Raw genomic sequence first — 21,585 nt, 5'->3', positions numbered from 1 at the left:
ACAGCTGTTTTGGTGTGTTTTAGTTCTTTTAAATTTAATTTAAACTTTAAATCAGTTGGGTGATCCACCAGGTAACGTGTCCGTCCTAGGCACGTCTATCCAACAAGTATAAATAGTGTGTCACCGTGGGACCATGGTGTCATCCCTGTACATTGGGCACTCCTTTGGTTCTCATAAAAGCGAGACTCCAAGTATCATTTGACGAATTATTTAATCATTCATCTGTGTCATCATTCTGTTTCATTTAAACCAGTTCCGGTCGTATCAATTGATCAAACTTTTTTCACAACATGAGTACATCCGATTGCTCCAATGCATTTCGGGCGGAACATGCCCTTCATTGGGGAGCTTCTGTAATAAAGCGAAAGACATAGCGCTAAGGATGGGCGACCATCGTGCAATCTAAATAAAATTAACTAAATAAAGTTATCAAAACGGTGTGCGAGGTCGCGGTGCTTATTTAAATTAACTCGGCTGAAGGAAAGTCCTGTGCGATACGTTTTCCAATTTAGTGCAGCATGCTACTGAATCAGTGAAAATATTAGTTATCTGTGGTTATTTGCCAGAGTGAGGAACAAAAGTCTGTGCAAACCTTCTGTGACCGTTAACGTAGAGTGTGCTTTAGCATAGGGTAAACTATAGCTGCGGGTTTCCAGTGCGAGTAAGCTACGTAAATAACAAGCAGTGAGTCTATTGGTAAAACTAAACCGGTGATTTGGTATTATAGTAGAACTTGCTAGGTGTAACAAAACTTACTCGATGTGCTGTGTTCGGCAGCTACGGTCGTCGGTGTCGCGATCTCAGTGCGGAAGTGAGATGCGGGAAGTGCTGTGTATTAGTGGGTTTTAGTAAACGTAAACAACGGACTAAGACACGCATTAAGAGGGGTGCGGCCATCTTGGATGAGAAAGAATTGTGACTATGTTAAAGAACAAAATATGCTAATATATAATACAAAACACAATCGCATCTTGCGGGAACAATGTCAAGAAGTTAAGTAAAGCATTTAAATAAAGCATGAAAATTCTAAACGGTCATTGAGGCCCATGGGTTTCATGGACTGCATGCGGGAAATCCAAGCCATCTCTCTCTGGAGTAGGTGCTTATTATTGTCCATGCCCTCGATCTTCTGCACCTGTTCTAAGATCAAAAACTTTAGTTGGGACACGTTATGTCGATTTTTATTAAAATGTGTTGCTACATTAGATTTAGGGTTCTTTAGTCTGATGTTAGATTTATGCTCGTTGATGAAAGTCTTTATTTTTCTCTCTGTTTTTCCAATGTAGCATTTTCCACATGGGCATTTAATTAGATATACGACATTGGAGGTGTCGCATGTGGCATTGACATGAAGTTTCACGGGAGTACCTTTCATGGGGTGATTCATAACAGTTCCAGTAATGATGTTATTGCAGTTTCCGCAGTTTCAGGAGGGTCTGGTGCCTTTGGTTGGCAATTTCTCATGGTGCTTTTTTGTCAAAATTTCTTTTATATTTGCACTGCAGGTGTAGGCAAATAAAGGTGGTTCCTTGAAGGTGGTACCAAAATCAGGTTCAATGCTCATAATCGGCCAATGTTTTAGGATTATTCGTTTGTATGAGGAACTCATATTCGAAAATTTAGAGACTAACACCATCCTGTTGGTTTGTTCACGTGGAGTTTTGGAGAATAATGTCTCCCTTGGGATGTCAATGGCTTTCTTTTTGGCACTTTCTATGAGGGTTGTTGGATATCCTCTTGCCTGGAACCTTTCTCCCATCTCTTGTAGTCTGGTTTGAGTTCGGTTGGGATCAGATGTGATTCTCCTGACTCTTAGCATTTGAGATATGGGTAAATAAGTTTTTAGGGATCCTTGATGGTGACTAGAAAAATGTAATGCGTTGTTTCGGTCAGTTTTTTTACGAAATAGGTCCGTCTCAAAACCTGTGGTTGTGGCTGTGATCTTGACGTCAAGAAAGGTGATAGTTTTGTTATTGATCTCCTAGGTGAATTGGATGCGTTCATCAGCTTGGTTCAATGAGGTCAAGGCTTGTGATAAAGATTCTTCAGTGTTCTTCCACACAATGAACACGTCATCTATGTACCTTGCGTACATTTTCATGTTGTTTGTCCAGTTGGGATTCTCATAGATGTTAGTTTGTTCGAAATGTTTCATGTAAATGTTAGCATAAGTGGGCGCTGCACAATTTCCCATTGAGGTCCCGGACAGCTGTAGATACCAGTCGTTGTCCAGTTGGAAATAGCTCTGGTATAGTATAAGGCTCTTCCCACTGCAGAAAGATACCTTACGCCACGTCAGAGTTCAGACGCCATTCGTGATCCATCATGCACAGACGGCGGAGTTCGTCCGCCCTGGCATTCAGAGAATCGGTCAGGTGTTGAACCACCAAAGTAACGCCTTGATGTTCCAGCCATGGCAGAGGCGCAGAGCCTCCTGACATAGGGTCCACGACCCCACCCCACCCTGTTTGTTGCAATACCACATGGCTGTGGTGTTGTCCGTGAACACCTGCACTACACTTCCCCGGACAGAGGGAAGAAATGCCTTCAGTGCAAGTCGGATCGCCCGCAGCTCCAGAACTTTGATATAAAGCCGGGACTCCGTCGGAGACAAGAGGCCTCTGAACTCTGCCTCTCCCATGGGGCCTCCCCATCCCAGGAGGAACGCATCTGTCACCACTGTGTGCTCCGGTTGGGGAAGGGAGAGGGATCTGCCATTAACCCAATCGCGATATGTGAGCCACCACCGCAGCTGTAACGCAGTGCCCTCCGAGATCAGGACGTGGTTGGACAGGTTGCCCTGATGCTGCTCCCACTGGAACTTCAGGTCCCACTGCAGAGCCCGCATCCGCCACCTGGCGTGTTGCACCAACAGGATGTAGGAGGCCATCAGCCCCAGGAGCCGTAGGGTCAACCTGACCGAAACTCGGGATAAAGGCTGAAAGATCGGAATAAGAGCCTGAATATCACAAACCCGCAGCTCGGGAGGATAAACCCGAAACTGCGCCGAGTCAAGAACCGCTCCGATGAAAAGGAGCTTCTGAGAGGGAATCAGGTGCGACTTCGGCACGTTGATGGAGAACTCCAGCAAATGCAGGATGTCGGCCGTAGTCTGGAGGTGGCTGACGACTGTCTGGGCGAGCCCGCCTTCAACAACCAGTCGTCGAGATAGGGGAAGACTGGAACCCCTGATCTGCGCAGATGAGCTGCGACCACCACCATCACCTTCGTGAAACCCGAGGGGCGAATAGCAACCACGTCCTACTTCTGGCCCAGGAACGTGCTCGATAGGCCCCTTGGCCAAGAGGCCCGTAACTTCCTCCTGCAAGGTTGCAAGTTATCCCCCGACATGCAGTGGCACTGTGGTGGCATGGCTGGAGGGGTCGCCTCGAAGGGGAGGGAGTAGCCTCTTCGGACGATTTGCAGCACCCACCTGTCCAAAGTGATGGTCCGCCAGTGGAGTAGGTGATGGCGAACCCTGCCTCCTACTGGCGTCGAATGCTCAGACTAGGAAGGCTTGGAGGCGGATGCTGCGTGGGTAGATGTTGGCTGACCTTGCCGTTATCCCCCTGCACCGCCACAGCGGTTACCACATCCGCGACCGCATTGAGGTTGGTTTTGCGGCCTCTGGCTAAACAAACGTGTGGTGGCGCCCCTTCCTTGGCCACGAAAGGGACGAAAAGCAAAGTCTGCTGGCTTTGGCCTGACAGGCCCAAAGACATGGCCGTAGCCCTGGAGTCCTTGAAACGCTCAAGCGCACTGTGTGCTTTGTCGCCGAACAAGCGACGGCCATCAAAGGGCATGTCCATGAGCGTATTCTGGACACACCCCGAAAAATTGGCGGACCTCAGCCAGGCGTGGCGACGGATCGCCACCGTCGTGGAAATCGATCTGCCCAGTGAGTCCGTGGTATCAATTCCACATCTGATAGAATAACGTGCTGCATCCCGCCCCTCAGCAAGAGCCTGGGCGAGCTGTGCCTGGGCCTCCTCCGGACACTAGGGCAGCACATCCGCTATCATATTCCACAAAGAGTGGGTGTAACAGCCCAAGTGGCATGCGGTGTTGATGGACCGCAACCCCAGGCTAACTGAGGAGAACAGTTTCTTCCCAAACTGATCAAGCCTTTTGGATTCCCGATCTGGGGGAGCAGTCGGGAATGCGGTCTGAAACATAGAGGCCTGGATCACCAGACTCTCGGGGGTGGGGTGTACGGACAGAAAGCAGGGGTCGCCCAGAGCCGGGCGGTGGCGTCGGGCCACATTCCGATCCACAGGGGGCACTGATTTGATTGATTTGATTTGAAGATTTATAAAGCGCGCAAATGCCCATATGCGTCTTGGCGCTGGGTGAAGTAGGGGACCGAAGATGCTGAACATTTAGTATACTAGCCAGAGGTGAATAGCAATGACTTTATCTCTTTCCGGAAGCAGAGCCGCGAGGGGCTGTTTTTAATTGCAGTTGGGAGCTGTTTATATCTTGGGACCTGGATCAGTTTTAGATTGCTAGATCTCAAGGACCTGGTTGGCTGATAACTTTTCAGGTGGGGTTTTAGGGACTGCGAGCCTATCCCATGGAGGGCTTTATAGGCCAGGCACAAGGATTTACATTTTATTCTATTTTTGATAGGGAGCCAGTGCAGAGAGCTCAATCTGTGAGCTATTGGCTCATGCCTGGGGATGTCTAGCACCGATCGTGCTGCTGCATTTTGGAGGCGCTGGAGTTTTGCCAAATGCTGGGCCTGGATTCCCGCATATAGCGCATTTCCGTAGTCCAATCTTGATAAAGCCAGCATTGTGACCACTGTTTTGCAGGATGCCAGAGGAATGAAACGAAGAAGTTTCCTGATCATTTTCAGGATGTACCAAATTGACGATGACGACTTATTAGCTTGTGCTTCATAGGACAGTTTATTGTCCAGGAGCATACCCAAGTTTTTTACCTTGTTCACTGGTGATGGGCAGTATCCTAGGCTGTCTGGCCACCAATCCTGAGACCAGGTTTGCAAGTCTGAACCTAACAGCATAACTTCACTTTTGTCTCCGTTCAATTTTAGGCAGTTCGTATGCATACAGTAATTGATCTGTTCCATACAGTGTTTAAACCTGGTAGCTGTCTCTTTCGCATTGTTTGAAATTGAAACCACTATTTGGGTGTCATCTGCATACGAAACTGGGAGGAAGCCACAGTTCCTAATTATAGCCGCCAGGGGTGCCACGTATAGATTGAATAGAGTGGGGCTTAATGACGACCCCTGGGGAACCCCGCGAGGGGATCTAAAGGATTTGGATTTGGTCTCTCCCAGTTGGACCATGAAGGTCCTGTTAGATAAATATGACGCTAACAGAGACCGAGCTGTCTTGTGCACTCCCGCCTCAGCGAGACAGACGAGGAGAGTGTCGTGGTTTACCGCGTCGAAGGCCGCCGAGAGATCTAACAAAATCAAGGTGGAGGGCTTGGACCAAGTGCCCCTCAGAATGTCTGTGAGGACCTCATTGAACTGCAGCATAGGCTCCGAAGAGCTTACTGGCGGTTGAAGCACCTCGATGAGGAGATTATTCCTCACGGCCGCCGCAGGGAGCTCAAGAGCCAAGACCTTGGCTGCCCTGTGCAACACCACACCATATGGAGCTCCCTCCTCCGTAGCCACGGAGGGAGGAGAGATGAAGCAAGTGTCAGGCGATGTGTCAAGACCACTGGCATCCCCCAGCTCGTCTGCCCAGTCCTGACTCAGCTAGCACTGCTGTGCCAGAAGGTCCTCAGACCCCTCCCAGTCCTCCTCTTCATCTGTGTCCTGATAAACAGGCAAAAATGACGGAGCCGGGTCATAGGTGAATTGCTCACCCACCGACGCCGGAGACAGTGCCACTCCGACGCCAGACCCGGACTGAAACCGGGGGCGGCAGCGTCCAAAGACGGCGCCATTGAGTGACACCATAGGGGTCGGCGCCAGCGGAGTAGTCGTGAGGTCAACTGGTGTCGACCAGGATCCAGGCCTGAACCCCGCATCGGCCTGCGGCGCCAGGACCGAAGTCGACAACGGCCCCGGGGCCGAAGCCGCTGGCTCGCTAGGAGCCCCAGTCGGGCCTGCGGGGCCCGCAGGCACGCGGCAGGCCTCAACGGAGGAAAGTGAGTCCTCATGGCCATGAGGAAATCACAAATCTCCTCCGGCATCGCATGCAGTCCAGGGACCGGAGGGTGTGGGACCGGATGCGACACCAGCGGCTCCGGCGGAGCCGCGCGGGTGGTGTCACCCTAACGCTCGGCTGAGTCCCACGACCGGCGAGGGGAGTCAGAAGAGCAATGTCGCTTCTTCAACTTCTTCTTGGAGTGCCTCGACTTACCCGAGTGTGAGGACTTGGAGCCCGACGAACTGTGATGACTCCAGCTCCGTGACAGGTCCCTCGACTTCCTCCTCGATCGGGACCTCAAGCGACACGGAGCCGACTGCCGGATCTCTAGAAGCTTGCGGGACCGCCCCCCGCCTAGCCTTCGACGTCAAGGCCCGGCAGTGGGGGCACAACATGTCGTCGTGGTTGGCCCCTAGGCAGTAGAGACACAGGCGATGGGGGTCAGTAACAAACATCAGTCGGTGACAGCCGTCACACAGCTTGAAACCGGGCATCCCTACCAGCACCAGGAGTCGAAGTCGACTTGAAAAGAGATAGTCAAAAAGACCAAAAAAGTTAGTCAAAAAGTGACTAAGGGTACTAGCTCTTCCCGGATTTGCACTTGCCGCCGTGGAAAAAAGAAGAACGGACGTCAGCGCGCGAGGGCGGCGTATAAGTGCTCCAGCGACGTCATCCGGGCGATCACGACGCAGACGACGGACGCGGAGCCGCAGACGACGCCTACCGACGCGCACGGGTACTGCTGACGAAAACTTTCCGGATCCAGTCTGATGCCTGGGGCTATTTCTAAGGTATGGAATCTAACACGAACGTGTTTCTTTCAGATACACTGCAATCAACATTGACAAGAAGCTCACCATGAAATTACAGATCAAAGCCATCTCCTCCTCCTGCTTTCTTACTCTTCGTATGCTATGTAAGGTTCTTTAAATGGCTACCCCGACACACGAAAGGTACCGTGACACAGATTCTCATCAACAGCCGACTAGACTCCGACAACACCCTCTAAGTATGAATTGTCACACACCTCCTAAAGAGACTTCAAACCATACAGAACGCTTCATCCAAACATATCCTCGGCCTTCCCTGACGAACCCACATCACACCCCACCTCTGGCAGCTCAACTGGCTCCCCGTACAAAAGAGATGCCAATTCAAGCTGTTGACTCATGCACCCAAGTTCTACACAACCAAGGAATCGCCTACATTAACCACCGCCTGAATTTCCACAACTCGTCAAGAAGACTACGCTCTGCCTCCCTTTCACTTGCCCATACTACCCGCATCTACAAAAGCAGAAGTAGAGGACGCTCCTTCTCCCACATCGCAGCATAGACCTGGAACAGCCTCCTCATGCAACTCCGGACCATCACCTCACTTCTGCAATTCCAAATGGCCCTCAAGACATGGATGTTCAAATAAGTATCTGGGACCTGCAAGCACCTGAAAACCCTATTGGGTGATTAGCCGCGCTTTATAAATCCTGATTGATTGATTGATTGAATAAAGGGAACATGAAGTCCTTTAGATAATTTTAAGTCACTGCTTAACCCCTTCGATGCTTGTGACGGAACCATTCCGTCATCAGTCACGGTTGGGCTGTGCTGATGACAGAATGGTTCCGTCACGACCACACCCATTTTAATAAGGGCCAGCACAAGAGGAGAATTCCATCAGCAGGGATGGTGTTAAACAACTGATGGAACACACTGGGTATGAATTAATGCCAGTTACCTGATGATGAAGCATGCCACTTGAATAAGTGGGAGAGGGTTTTAACAAAAACATAGGTAATCCCCAACTCCACAGATATACTTAAAATAGTCCCTATACTAGAACTGCTTTGTATGCCTGGCAGAAATACTCACTCATCCTTCCATAATACGAGCAGTGAGAACATCATAGGGCCAGTGGCTTATCACAAAATGATAGGGTCCCCATGAAGAATGTGAAGCGGGACCCCTGGGTCTCCATAAATCTCAAAGATATTTATTGGCCTTGAGCCCACTGGGGGAGGGGGTGTTTTGATCAAGTTATTATTTTTTGTTGTTGCAAAAGACACACCTATTTCCGGGATAACAGACAGCACACTCCTCTCTGCTTTCCAAAAACACATTACCCTGGTGTTTAACATTTTAGTGTGATATGTGAATGTATCAGGATAAAAATGAAATGCATAAAATACAAAATTACTATGTCTGCATTACAGAAAGTGATTCAGAAAAGGGGGTGGTGATGAACAGAGTGTCTGAATTAAGCAGACCACTCTTACCCAGTCCAAAGATCAGGGCTTGATCCATCACCGTTATTTAGCTCACTGCACCATCCCAGCTCAGAACCTGGCTATATGCAAATCAGTCTGTCCCTGGCCCAGTGCATCATGGGAACAGGGCAGACTAAACTACCAAGCCAATTCTTCACCAGAAAGGAGACAAGCTTCCGGGGACTGGTTTCTGGCATTTCAGCCGTCGTCGGCCCGGCTTGCTTGAATCCTGATGGTGCAGTGAGCAAGGGACTCATGTCTGAGTATACCCTGCCACACCTATAGTGGCCAAAAACGATTCAGAAAAGGGGGTGGTGATGAACAGAGTGTCTGAATTAAGCAGACCACTCTTACCCAGTCCAAAGATCAGGGCTTGATCCATCACAGTTGAGTCCCTTGCTCATTGCACCATCAGGATTCAAGCAAGCCGGGCCGACGACTGCTGGAATGCCAGAAACCGGTCCCCGGAAGCTTGTTTCCTTCCCAGTGTAAGAATTGGCTTGGTAGTTTGGTTTGCCCTGTTCCCATCATGCAATGGGACAGGAACAGACTAATTTGCATATAGCCAGGTTCTGAGCTGGGATGGTGCAGTGAGTTAAAAAACGGTGTTGGATCTAGCCCTGATCTCTTGACTGGGTGAGAGTATTCTGCTTAATTCAGAAACTCTGTCCATCACCACCCCTTGTTGTTAAATATGCATTTCAGAAAGTGGCCTATAGAGAAATCCAACTTACGAACCGTAGGGGAATCTCCTCCAAATCAATATTTAAATACTTCAAAATTTACATTACAGAAGACCTGCTGGCTCTCTAAGAGCAAAATTAAGCAAAGATCTCTAGAGATTGACAACTCTTCCACTATGCCTTTAAGGTCTAGAGCGTAGACAATTAAAATATTCTGCCACAATTGTTCCAAAGTTCCCCATTCCCTCTCTCACTTTGTGATATGGCCTCAATAGAAAATTGCATAGTATCATACGGATATTTCAAAACAACGTAGGACCATGGGAACATGAACCTGGATGGCGAACTATGTTTACCTAACTGGAAGCAGTTCTACAAAGTGGGATGAGTCTACTACACAGAAAATGGACACAGAAAAATAACATTATAGCAAGGGTCCAAATAAATTCAAAACCTTTCAGCCACTCATGATGGACACTATGCATCTCTCTCAATCGGGACAGAAGAGAAAATGATCAACACAAAACATGTGACACAATTTTATAGACAACTGTTTTAAGTACATTCATAAATTGAATAGACAGACAGCTGGATTTGGATGAAGTGATCTGCACAATAGCGGCCATGAGATATAACAAAGACTTTAGTCCAAGTATAAAAAGGTCAGCGAGCAACATTTTGGAGACCTGACCATTTAAATACTTTTCACAATCCAAAGAGGATGGCTGTGTAGTTACCTTTGAATACAAAAGTAAACAATTAGCTATCCTAAACATCCATTTTTTTACACCTACAAATTACGACAGAATTCGCCAATTCATTTGGGGGTCTAGAAGTAAAATCGAAGGTCCACAAAATCAAGTTATCACACGCCCAAATCAAAATGAGATGGGACACATCACCAGACTTGCCAATGAGGCAAAAGTAAATAGATTTAAACTTTGGGGAACAAGATTTACTGAGATTACTTCTAGTGACACCAAACAAACCACATCCAATCTAAAGAAGCATTCAGAATCTTGACTAACTCGACTATGGCTAAACTGAGAAGATGGAGAGTCAGCCAAAGACAATGACAATTTTAATCTAGATATTTCCTTGATAAATGAAATGTTTAACTTTATTTGTTGTTCTTTTATGTTAATACTTCACATTCATGTGTCACTACAGTGGTCACTGTTACAGCACAAGACGTGTAAGGGTGATTTTAGAAAAAGATGTATACACAAACAGATGAGCTCAGGGTATTCAGGTTAGCCTGCATTACCAGCGCACAGTGTAGCATATTAAAGAGTTGTAAGAAGTGAGAATTAAAAACTGTGCCTCCAGTGCAGGATTTTTGAAGGAGCATTCTTTTAATGAATTGCATTTTAAAAAACACAAATGTTGCCAGCGGGGAAGTCCAGGAAACAGAATCTGCCTTTGCTCACTACGCCACTGGAGTCAAGCTATCCCGGCTGATGACGGCTGATAGCCAGAAACCGGTCCTAAGATGCTTGATTCCGGTCCAGAGAAGAAATGGCTTGGCAGTTCGGGCTGGACTGTTCCCATGAGGCACAGGGTCAAGACTGATTTGCATATGGCCAAGTCTGAACTGGGGTGGCGTGGGGAGCAAAATAACGATGGATTAAACCCAGATCTGTGACTGGGGGTGAATGGTTTTCCAATGTGCAAAATTCCGTCCATCACCTTGTGTGTTTTGCTGTTCTCCCTCTGTGTGAAGGGTATGCCCAGACGTAGGTCCCGTGCTCACTACGCCACTGGAGTCAAGCTATAGTGGCTGATGACGGCTGATACCCAGAAACTGGTCCTAGGATGCTTGATTCCGGTCCAGGGAAGACATGGCTTGGCAGTTCGGCTGGACTGTTCCCATGAGGCACAGGGTCAAGACTGATTTGCATATGGCCATGTCTGAACTGGGGTGGCGTGGGGAGCAAAATAACGATGGATTAAACCCAGATCTGTGACTGGGGGGTGAATGTTTTTCCAATGCGCAAAATTCAGTCCATCACCTTGTGTGTTTTGCTGTTCGCCCTATGTGGGAAGGGTATGCCCAGACGTAGGTCCCCTGCTCACTACGCCACTGGAGTCAAGCTATAGTGGCTGATGACGGCTGATACCCAGAAACCGGTCATAGGATGCTCGATTCCGGTCCAGGGAAGACATGGCTTGGCAGTTCGGGCTGGACTGTTCCCATGAGGCACAGGGTCAAGACTGATTTGCATATGGCCATGTCTGAACTGGGGTGGCGTGGGGAGCAAAATAACGATGGATTAAACCCAGATCTGTGACTGGGGGGTGAATGTTTTTCCAATGCGCAAAATTCAGTCCATCACCTTGTGTGTTTTGCTGTTCGCCCTATGTGGGAAGGGTATGCCCAGACGTAGGTCCCCTGCTCACTACGCCACTGGAGTCAAGCTATAGTGGCTGATGACGGCTGATACCCAGAAACCGGTCATAGGATGCTCGATTCCGGTCCAGGGAAGACATGGCTTGGCAGTTCGGGCTGGACTGTTCCCATGAGGCACAGGGTCAAGACTGATTTGCATATGGCCATGTCTGAACTGGGGTGGCGTGGTGAGCAAAATAACTATGGATTAAACCCAGATCTGTCACTGAGGGTGAATGTTTTGCCAATGTGCAACATTCCGTCCATCACCTTGTGGGTTTTGCTCAGCAGCATGCTTGACAAATGGCTCCAGGACCTCACATTTATAACATGGTCTTAAAATAAGCTAATTGAAAAGCAAGATCACACCACTCTAGCATGTCAGAGTCTGCAATGGCGCTCGGCTGCAGAGAGAGTAAAGTTTAAACACTTTATAAGACACATAAGGCCAAAGCAGAAAGGCTTCCCACTCACTACTCACCTTCCTAGCTCCTGCCTTCGACAGATCACCTTAGAGCCGGACAACTGCCGTTCAATCCATTACCCCAGCAGTTTTTAACACACAGAGGCCACTTGTTGTTGACAGCTAGTTAAACAATTATGCCTGTGTCACAACACTGCCCATGCAGATTGAAACTGGTCTCTTGAATGGGACAGTGAAGGCACATAAATGTGATGCAGGATAACCAGCAGGGGTAGACACAACACACCATGCTATTCATCTGCTTTGAAACACTGAAGTCTCTTGGAAGATAAGTGCATTCGAGTCAATATTAACTCTATAAATGCAAACATTTCATAAGATCTTTCTGGTATATTAATATCTGCCTACTAAAAAAATGTGTTCATCTCAGTTGCACAGATTCATTTTAGTATGGCGTTTCAGCCTAAAAGGAAATGAATATCAGTGAATTCCCAAAGCAATGCCAGAAAACACTGTTATCAAAGGCGTAAAGTAATTATCTTTTCCAGTATTGAGCCTGTCACTGTATTTAGAAGTGTCCAGAGCTAAGGAGAATCAGTGATAGTCAATATCAATAAGGGAAGCCCAATGAACCTTTGTGTGAAACTTGTACCGAAAGATGTTTAGGCCCTTAAATAGAGAGGATAATGGGAGTAAACTGAAACTATGGGGCTGAACTTGACAGAAAAATTGAAACTTTAGCTGGGGTAACCTTCTGTATTATTAGTTCAAACGTTCTATTAACTATGCAGTGCTATATCAAGTGAACACAATAAATTCATCCCATAAGTTCTGTGACTCAACTGGAAAAAAGCTTTCAAATGTCTGTAAATGAAAAAATCTCCACAGGAAAGCACAAAAAATGGTATTAAACTTTAAATTAGCACGTTATGAGATGCTTAGGGGGGTGATGCGCACAGAGAAAGAAAAGTTCATTCAGTGAAGCAGAAGAGTTCCACCACCTTGCATCTTACCTCTGCAGTAGTGTTAACCAGCTGGCTGATTTGTGCACAGGCCTGTGGAAGAATACCGTCATAGTTGGATCTTGAACTGAAAGCATTCAACAGGATACTGGACTGTTTTAGCAAGAGCTCCATTAATGTATAGTCTATTGTCGCACCTAAAAACAAATGTCCATGGTATCAGGAAACAGAAAAACATAAACTTTTTTTTATTTTATAGGCAATAATCTACAACAACTTCAACTCTACCTCACTCCAGCACTAGGCATTGGTCAGAGTGAGTCTAATGGCAAGGTGACTCAATCAAACAGAGCCAACTAGCATTGCCAGTGAACTAGAAGGTGCTGAATACATGCCTTTCTGGTATTAAAGAAAAAATGTCCACTTCTGTAGCTGCCCATATCTCTTCCGGACTACATCTCTATCGGTTGAGTACACGGGGATTCAAAATTGAGCACTTAATGTTTGCTTGTATCTGGTTGTTGTAATATGGTAGCATACACAAAACATAAAGTAAGTCAGAAACTCATTAAACATGGGGCTTGAAAACAAAAAAGTTGCAGCACACTCTCAATACAATCCTAACATCAACAAACAACTCTGTCGCGGGGCGTGGCTTGAGCGCCGAGGGAAATGGCGGCGTGAGCCCGGAGCTCCGCGCCTCTTCCCCACAGGAATCCTGATAAAGGGGCCGTGGAGCCCGTGTGTGCCCCGGCGCCGATTGATAGCCCGGCGGTGACTGCTCGGGTGAGATCTGGGCAGCCGGCGACGTCACAGACCCAAGAACGACCGCCGATCGCGGCGGCCTCTGGAGCGGTGGGGAGAATGGCCCCGAGCAAGATGGCGGCCACGGCGGAGCCTTAAGAGGCGGCGGACTACCAGAGGAACGCACTGCCGGCGTGCATGGTGGAGGCGCGATCGCCGGCAGCGACGGACCCCACACGGCGAAGATTGCTCCTTAGCGACCGGCTGCGGTGTGCGGCGTTATCGGAAGTGGGCGGTGCGGACGTGGCCTCCTAGCGGCCCCTTGCCGTGCAGACGAGAATCGGAGCCCCGACCCGGCCCCAGGCACCGGCCGACCCAGCAGGTGAGCGGGGGCCGCCCAGAGAGGGGATCCGTGGGAGACGGTGCACGCGGCAGCGCATCCTGGGCCCCCCTCGCCCCCGCAGCAGTGGCCCACACAACCTATGGGGACATAAGGAAGGATCCCAAGTGGCAGAGAAGGGCCTTTGGCGTCCGGCCCACCAAGCCACCTCAGGGGGGGAGTGAACGATACCCCACAGTACCCAGGGGCCGGACAACGCGACGGACGCTCACACTGGGGCGCAGTGGACGAACAGTGAGGCCCCGAAGCGCACAGGGGTGGACCACGTGGCCGAGACCCGGGGTCAGCAAGCAGACGAGGAGAGCGAGAGCGGCGGGCCGGCCACGATGGGGAAGCCGAGGACCAAGGCGGAGGAGGCGGCAACATCGGGCGCAGTGGAGGGGGGCCCTGCGGAGCAGACAGACCTGCAGCGATTGCAGGACCGAATACTGGACGCCATAACGGCCACCAGGGATGCGCTCCACAACGACATAGCGCAGGTGGCGTCGGGGCTGGGCCTACTCCGGGCGGACCACGACAAACTGAAAGACAGGGTTAAGGAGGCTGAGGTGGTGATCGGGGTCATGGCGCCGGCTCACAAGGCGATGGAGAGTAAGCTGACGGAGGCCCTGGACCGCATAAGCACCCTGGAAAGGCGGGCGGAGGACGCGGAAAATAGAAACCGACGCAGCAACGTACGGATCGTAGGTGTGCCGGAGACGGAGGGGACGGGTGACATGATTGCCTACGTGGAGGAATGGCTGAAGACGGTGGTGGCGCCGGAAGGACTTTCGCCATTCTTCACTCTGGAGCGGGCCCACAGGGTCCCCTCAGGACCACCCAAGCCCGGGCTCCCACCCAGACCGATCATAGCCAAGTTGCTACACCACAAGGACAGAGATCTGCTCCTGCGGAGGGCTCGTGAGGATGGCCCCTTCCAGATTGCGAACAGTAGAGTTACACTCTTTCCGGACTTCACCTTCGAAACGCAGAAACAACGAGCCTCCTTCCTCACGATCAAAAGGGAATTGCGGACTGAAGGGATTCCCTACTCCTTGCTTTTCCCAACCAGGCTACGAGTGGTAGTGGACGACAAGGCGATCTTCTTCGCGACTTCAGCGGAAGCTTGGGACTGGTGGGAGACGTACAAGGCCGGGACTGACGGAGCCAGGGTGAGAGAAGAGCGAGAGAAAGAGCGGGAACGCTCGCCCAAGCGGCTGCGGAAATCGAAGAGACTCTGGAAACGGGGACGGGGGCAGCTGGGCCCATCGGCCTCTCAAACTGAGGCGTAACGACAGGCGGCGCTGCTGGAGGTGGGGAAGCTCGGCCGAGCAGAAGGTCCCGGATCTAAAGGGGCCACAGACTCGGACACTCATGTATCGGCCTCTGGATCGGAGTCGGACTTGTCGGGGATACACCGCACGGAGGGACCACTGGTGACGCCGCAGACGGCGGACGAGATCCTCAACATATGAACTACTGTCGATGCAGAATGGGTAATGTTTGGGGAACCGGGAGGGGGGATCGCTGCCTCCGCACATAATAGGGGCCGGGGCACATGGCGGGGCTCAGGGCGGAAGGACCATGAGGAACTGGGGAGGGAGTGTGGAGATGGGCGGCGCGGCCTCCCTCTGGACAAGGCCGTGCTCCGTACGCCCTTAAGGCACCCACAGCTACGGCTGTGTAGTTGAGACCTGGGTCATCAGGTACGGGAGTTTGGATGGGGACTGGTATTTCGATATTGGGGCCTGTTCTGGGGGAGGGGGGGGTTCCACAGTTGGGGATTGTTTGCTTTTTTTGATATTGTTGACCCTGGGTGTACCATGGGCAGGGCTGTTGGGGAGTTTTGTTTCTTACAGAGGGGGCACCATCACCGCCAACGGGCTGGACCTGGAGGGAGGGTTTCGACCAGATCACTGGGATAATGGCTAATGTAAATGGTTTGACTTGTATTACCTGGAATGTCCGGGGCCTACACACTATGCAACGCAGACACAAAGTGCATGCCTATTTAGTACGGAGGGGAGTACACATCGCGCTGCTGCAGGAGACGCATCTCACAAGGCAGGAGGGGGAGGCCCTACAAAGGAGATGGCGGGGACAGGTTTATCACACCAGCTATTCGGCCTATGCGCGAGGGGTGCTCATATGGATTAGGGCAGGCACGCCTTTCCAACTTATACGTCAATGGGTTGACCAGGAAGGGAGATATGTGGTGGTGGAGGGGAAGCTTGAAGGTAGAGATGTAGTATTGGCTAGCATCTATGCCCCAAACACGGACCAATTAGCTTTCCTAGCTACACTGTCAGGGACGCTGGCCCACTCCCTTGCGGGCCCGGTCCTGCTGGGGGGTGACTTTAACTCCATTGCCGACCCCTTGCTGGACAGGTCTCACCCCCCCCTTCGTGACTCCCCGGTTCACAGGCTCTCTAGGGGTAGGAGGGATTGGCAGGAGAGCTGGGGACTCATAGACGTTTGGAGAGGGCAACACCCGACTGATCGGGATTACTAATTTTTCTCAGGGCTCCATGACTTGCATGTCCGTTTGGACGCCATACTTTGCTCCCGGGAGGTGCTACCATGCGTCACTGGCTCAGAGTACCTATCGAGAACAATCTCAGACCACAACCCGCTCCTGATCCGGCTGGCGTGGGTGGCGGAGAAGCCCAGGGTTCCGCTCTGGAAACTGCGGCCTGAGACACTGGAGGACCCCCTCTTCGGGGAGGCCCTAGCGGAAGGCGTGACCTTGTATTTCGCGGAGAATGTAGGGACAGCAACATCAAGGGCGACGGAGTGGGATGCCTTCAAGGTAGTGGTGAGGGGTATCTGTATTAGAGATTATGTAGGCGTGCGGAAGGTACTGCTGGGCGATTTGGCGAAGGCGGATGCTGGACTGAGGGAGGCGGAGAGGAGGCGGCCTGGACGACCGGAACTTCAGGAATCACTCTGTTTGGCCAGGGAGGCGGTAGCCGTCGAGGTGGAGAGGCTCCGAGCCTTTGACTACAAGCGCTATGTGTTACGCTCCCATGTTGACGGCGATAAGGTGGGCACCCTCCTAGCATGGCTCTCGAACCCCTCCAGGCGATGCGCTCCCATACTCCAGCTGCGGGATATGATGGGAGTGGTGCAACAAACTCAACTAGGCATAGTCAACGTTTTCCAGAAATATTACGAGGGCCTATACAAGAGTGCCCTGGGAGACAGGGCGGGACTGGTGGATCCCTTCCTGGCTGATCTGCCCCTACGCCGGTTAGAGGCTGAGCAGGCGAAGGACTTGGGGTCGGACATTGACGTGGGTGAGATACGATCAGCGGTGAGGCGCATGGCGAGGAACAAATCGCCGGGGATAGACGGACTCCCCATAGAGTTCTATAACAAATATCTAGACATACTGGCACCGCGACTCCTGACTGTTTATAAGGAGGCCAAGGCGTCGGGTCGACTACCGCAGTCGATGAGGGAGGCTTTAGTGGTCCCACTGCTGAAGCCCGGCAGGGAGAGTGATGACCCTGCGTCCTATAGACCGCTCTCTATGCTCACCGCAGACTATAAAATCCTGAGCTCCATACTAGCGGCGAGACTCCTGCCTCACATGGCGGGGCTTGTACATGACGACCAAAACGGTTTTATACCGAAACGCAACACCACGGCTAATATCAGACGGCTCATCCGTATCATGGACGGACTGACCGAGGGGACAGGGACGGAGCTGGTCCTATCGGTTGATATCGAAAAGGCCTTCGACAGCCTCGAGTGGGACTACCTCTATGCTGTCATGGAGCGTTTCGGCCTGGGAGCTGGCTATATTCACTGGACTAAGGTCCTTTACGCGGAAGCGATTGCGAGAGTAAGGGTAGGACCGGCGGTGTCCCTCCGATACCCGGTGGAGCGGGGCACTCGACAGGGCTGCTCCCTATCACCGCTCCTTTTTGCACTGGCTATTGAGCCGCTAGCGGCTGCGGCCCGAACGGGGCGGCACACCCGCGGAGTACGGACCCGTGACGGACATCATTTCATCTCGCTGTATGCCGATGACTTATTACTATTCCTCTGCGACGGTGATGAGGACCTACGGAGGGCGGAAGCTCTACTTGAGAGCTTCGGAGAGATATCGGGCCTGCGGGTCAACTGGCCCAAGACAAGCTTGTTCCCGCTGCTGGAGGGCACTGCCCAGCCGCAACACCAGTCGGAGGCGACCTGGAACCCTACCTGCATGAAATACCTGGGGGTCCACATCTACCATAAGCCGGAAGACTTACTTGAGGGCAACCTGGGACGATGTGTGCGTGGACTGAAGGGCTGTATGTCCTTCTGGTCCACATTACCACTATCAGTAGCGGGCCGGATTTCCCTACTAAAGATGGTAGCCCTACCGAGATTACTGTACTATTTCCGGACGCTCCCACTCTGGATACCTGGCTCCTTCTTTAAGCTCCTTAAATCTCAAATCACATCGTTCATTTGGGGAGCGGGACGGTGCAGAGTAGCGCTGGCCACGCTCTCTCGCCCGAAAGATGAGGGGGGTTTGGCGGTGCCAGACTTTGAGCTCTATTACCTAGCGGCCCAATTACAGGTCTTCACGCAGGAGGTAGCGAGGGTATTTCGGGGCCCAGAGGACGAAAGTTCGCGGGGAACGCCCAGGCACGTCCTGGCGTACATAACCCTCCAGCAGCGGCTGGACAGTCGGGATTTGTCGCTGGAACAGCGCACGTACCGTCAATGCTGGAACCGGACCCAGAAGAGAGCGGGTACCCGGCGCCCTTACGCGCCTGAGATACCACTGGCCATGCTGACGGCACTACCACATGGCGGCGACTGGTCGCACCTGCAGGAATGGGAGGAAGCGGGAATACAGGTAGTTGGGGACCTCTTTGAAAGTGGAGCACTGCTCCCGTTCCAGGAGTTAATAGAACGCTTCGGTATCCCGAGAGGGGGATTTCTGCTGCACGCAGCGGTAACCAGGGCGATGCACGCCCACTGGGGCACAGGGCTTGGGGAACCCGAGACGGCAGCGGCGTGCCAGTACACCATGATGGCGGCGGGCACGATTAAGGCGGTTACATGCCTGTATAATCGAATGATTAGGGAGAATATCCCTCCTCTCACATCCCTAAAAACCAAATGGGAGGCGGATCTGAATAGGGACATACCGGACACGACCTGGGCACAACTTGTCCGTAGGGCTCGCAACAGCACAAGGAACGCCAGGTTCCAGCTGATCCACTACTATGTATTGCATAGGGCGTACATGACCCCAGGTAGAATCAGGCGGTATTTTGGCGATGACACAGCAGCCTGCCCCCGGTGCCCGGAGGAGGGGGCTGAGTTAGTGCACATGCTATGGGCGTGCCCGGCCCTACGGGACTTTTGGCAGGAAGTAGGGGAGGTACTGAATGAGGTGACTGAACGATCGATAGAGTACGGACCGGCCGAATGTCTTTTGCACTGGTTTCCCCATACCCCCAAAAATAAGCTCACGAGTAAGTTCATCGACATGGGACTGATGGTAGCTAAGAGAGAGATCACCAAGAACTGGAAGGCGAGGCTGGGGCCTACTCCACGGAGGTGGCGGCAGGAGTTTCTGAAATGGGCCATGGCTGACAGCGCACATAGATACCTACTTGCGCGCAGGACCCCTAACCAGACAGCGGCTGACACTGCGACCGCATGGGAAGTAATGGTGCAGGCACTCAGGGATAGCGAAGCTGACGCAGAGGAGGAGACTCCCGGGGTGGAGGGCACGGAGGAGGCGAGTTGAGGCCCCAGGAACAGCAGGAATATGGGGAGCATGAAGCTAGCAACCCAGGGATGGTAATAGCGTGGCCTTAGGCGGGTGATGGTGTGCGGGGTGGGATGGGGGGGGGAGTTTTATGGGTTAGCGCAGGGAAGGGGAGTTGGGGTCTAGCGCGTAGTTTAGCAGGACTATAAAAGTAGACATACACTTAATCCGGACACTAACCACTCCTCTGTATGGAACGTCAGGCATTGATGTGCAGAGGCTTCAACGCCGCCCAACCCCCGGGTTGTGGGCCGGACGGCTGTGTACTGATTGAAGAAATGTATTATATATCTGCTGACACTTATGATGCTACTGCTATGTGTGTATTGGCCTGTACAGGTATGACTACAATAAAAATTATTTTAAAAAAAAAAATCAACAAACAACTCTGTCACCATGTTTTTTTTTCAAAGATTAGACTCTTTTTTTTAATGGAACAAAATGACACAGGGCTTAGTCAAAACAGTTGCAGATATCATCTTCCCAGTAATTTACCAATATACTAAAATATTTAAAGTTTACGTGTTGGAAAGAATTCCTAAATATCCAGCGCTTTGCAGACACCTACAAAATACTCAAACTCAAAAGACATTATTATGAACTGCCCTGTTCTCCTCGGGACACTTAAGTTTTAAATGCTGCTAAAACAAACTATGCCACGAATCATAATCCCAAAACCCACTCCAGACAACTCACTGAGCTCTTCAAAACAATCAGAGGTCGAGGGACTACATAACAGCTGGTACAATGGAGGGATAGCGCTCCCAAATCTCCAACTGTACTACTGGGCCGCACAACTCAAAGTCATAAATCACTGGATCCACATACCCTATTACGACCCAGCCTATAGCGCAGACTGGGCGCAATTGGGAACGAATAACATGCTCGCGGTACTCTATAACAGAGGTTTAGTCGCAAAATTAGTGGGACCTACTAAACATACAGCGCTGATTTGGTATGCGAGAGTAAGGGCTTTACACAGTGGGACAATATAGGCATCTCCACAGTGGGAGATTTATGGGACAAAGGAACAGTGATACCATTTACACAGTTGCAGCAGCAATATAATCTAGGCCCAAATGAAAAATTTAGATACATGCAAATACGGCACGCTTTACTGATGGTACTACTAGATACTGAAGTCCCTGAAGCTTCCCCGTTAGAGGACCGACTACTGACGGGCCATATGCCCAAAGGTGCCACTTCTTTCACATATCGAAAACTACTTAACAATCTGCCAGACCCCACAGGTATATTGATAGAGAAATGGACTGCAGAGGTGGGTGACATGGATGACCCGGAATGGAGAGAAGCTTTAGCATCACCTAAGGAAGTAGGCATTTCTGCCAGGCTTAGGTTAGTGCAACTTTAAATCCTGCATAGAATATATTATACAAGGACAACCCTACATAAAATACAGAGAGCACCACACCCATTTTGTTTAAGAGGTTGCGGGGAAGAGGGGAACCTTTTTTCATACAATATGAGACTGCCCAATAATAGCAAACTATTAGAGACAGGTGCTACGCACTATATCACAGACAACAGAAACATCACTCCTACCAGAACCAAGAAAATGTTTGCTAAACATATGGGAACCTAACGACCTTACAAGCTATGGGCAGATCTGGACTACACTGGGTCTATTAATCGCCAAGAGAGACATTGCACAGAAATGGGGAGCGGCAGAGGTGCCGACACTGTCTGCATGGTGCAGAAACATGGACCTAACGATCACTGAACGTACAGTATATGCCACCAGAAAGTGCCAGCGGAAATGGAATAAGATATGGGCGCCATGGAATGCATTCAGAGGGGACATTTGTGATCC

General features: G+C 50.7%; 1 protein-coding gene across 1 annotated transcript in view; it reads right to left on the bottom strand.

The window, feature by feature from the left end:
* SWT1 (SWT1 RNA endoribonuclease homolog) overlaps positions 1–21,585 on the bottom strand; it is a 1,175,709-nt gene that overhangs the window by 414,887 nt on the left and 739,237 nt on the right. Inside the window, exon 13 of the mRNA XM_086956007.1 lies at positions 12,904–13,049. Coding sequence (XP_086812133.1) covers positions 12,904–13,049 — 146 coding nt within the window. The remainder of the gene's footprint in view (positions 1–12,903; positions 13,050–21,585) is intronic.

This window comes from Lissotriton vulgaris, chromosome 1_1 (assembly GCF_964263255.1).
Source record: "Lissotriton vulgaris chromosome 1_1, aLisVul1.2, whole genome shotgun sequence".
In the NCBI taxonomy this organism is placed as follows: domain Eukaryota; kingdom Metazoa; phylum Chordata; class Amphibia; order Caudata; family Salamandridae; genus Lissotriton; species Lissotriton vulgaris.
Note: the sequence above shows the minus strand (reverse complement) of the source record. Positions and strands in the feature narration are given on the sequence as shown.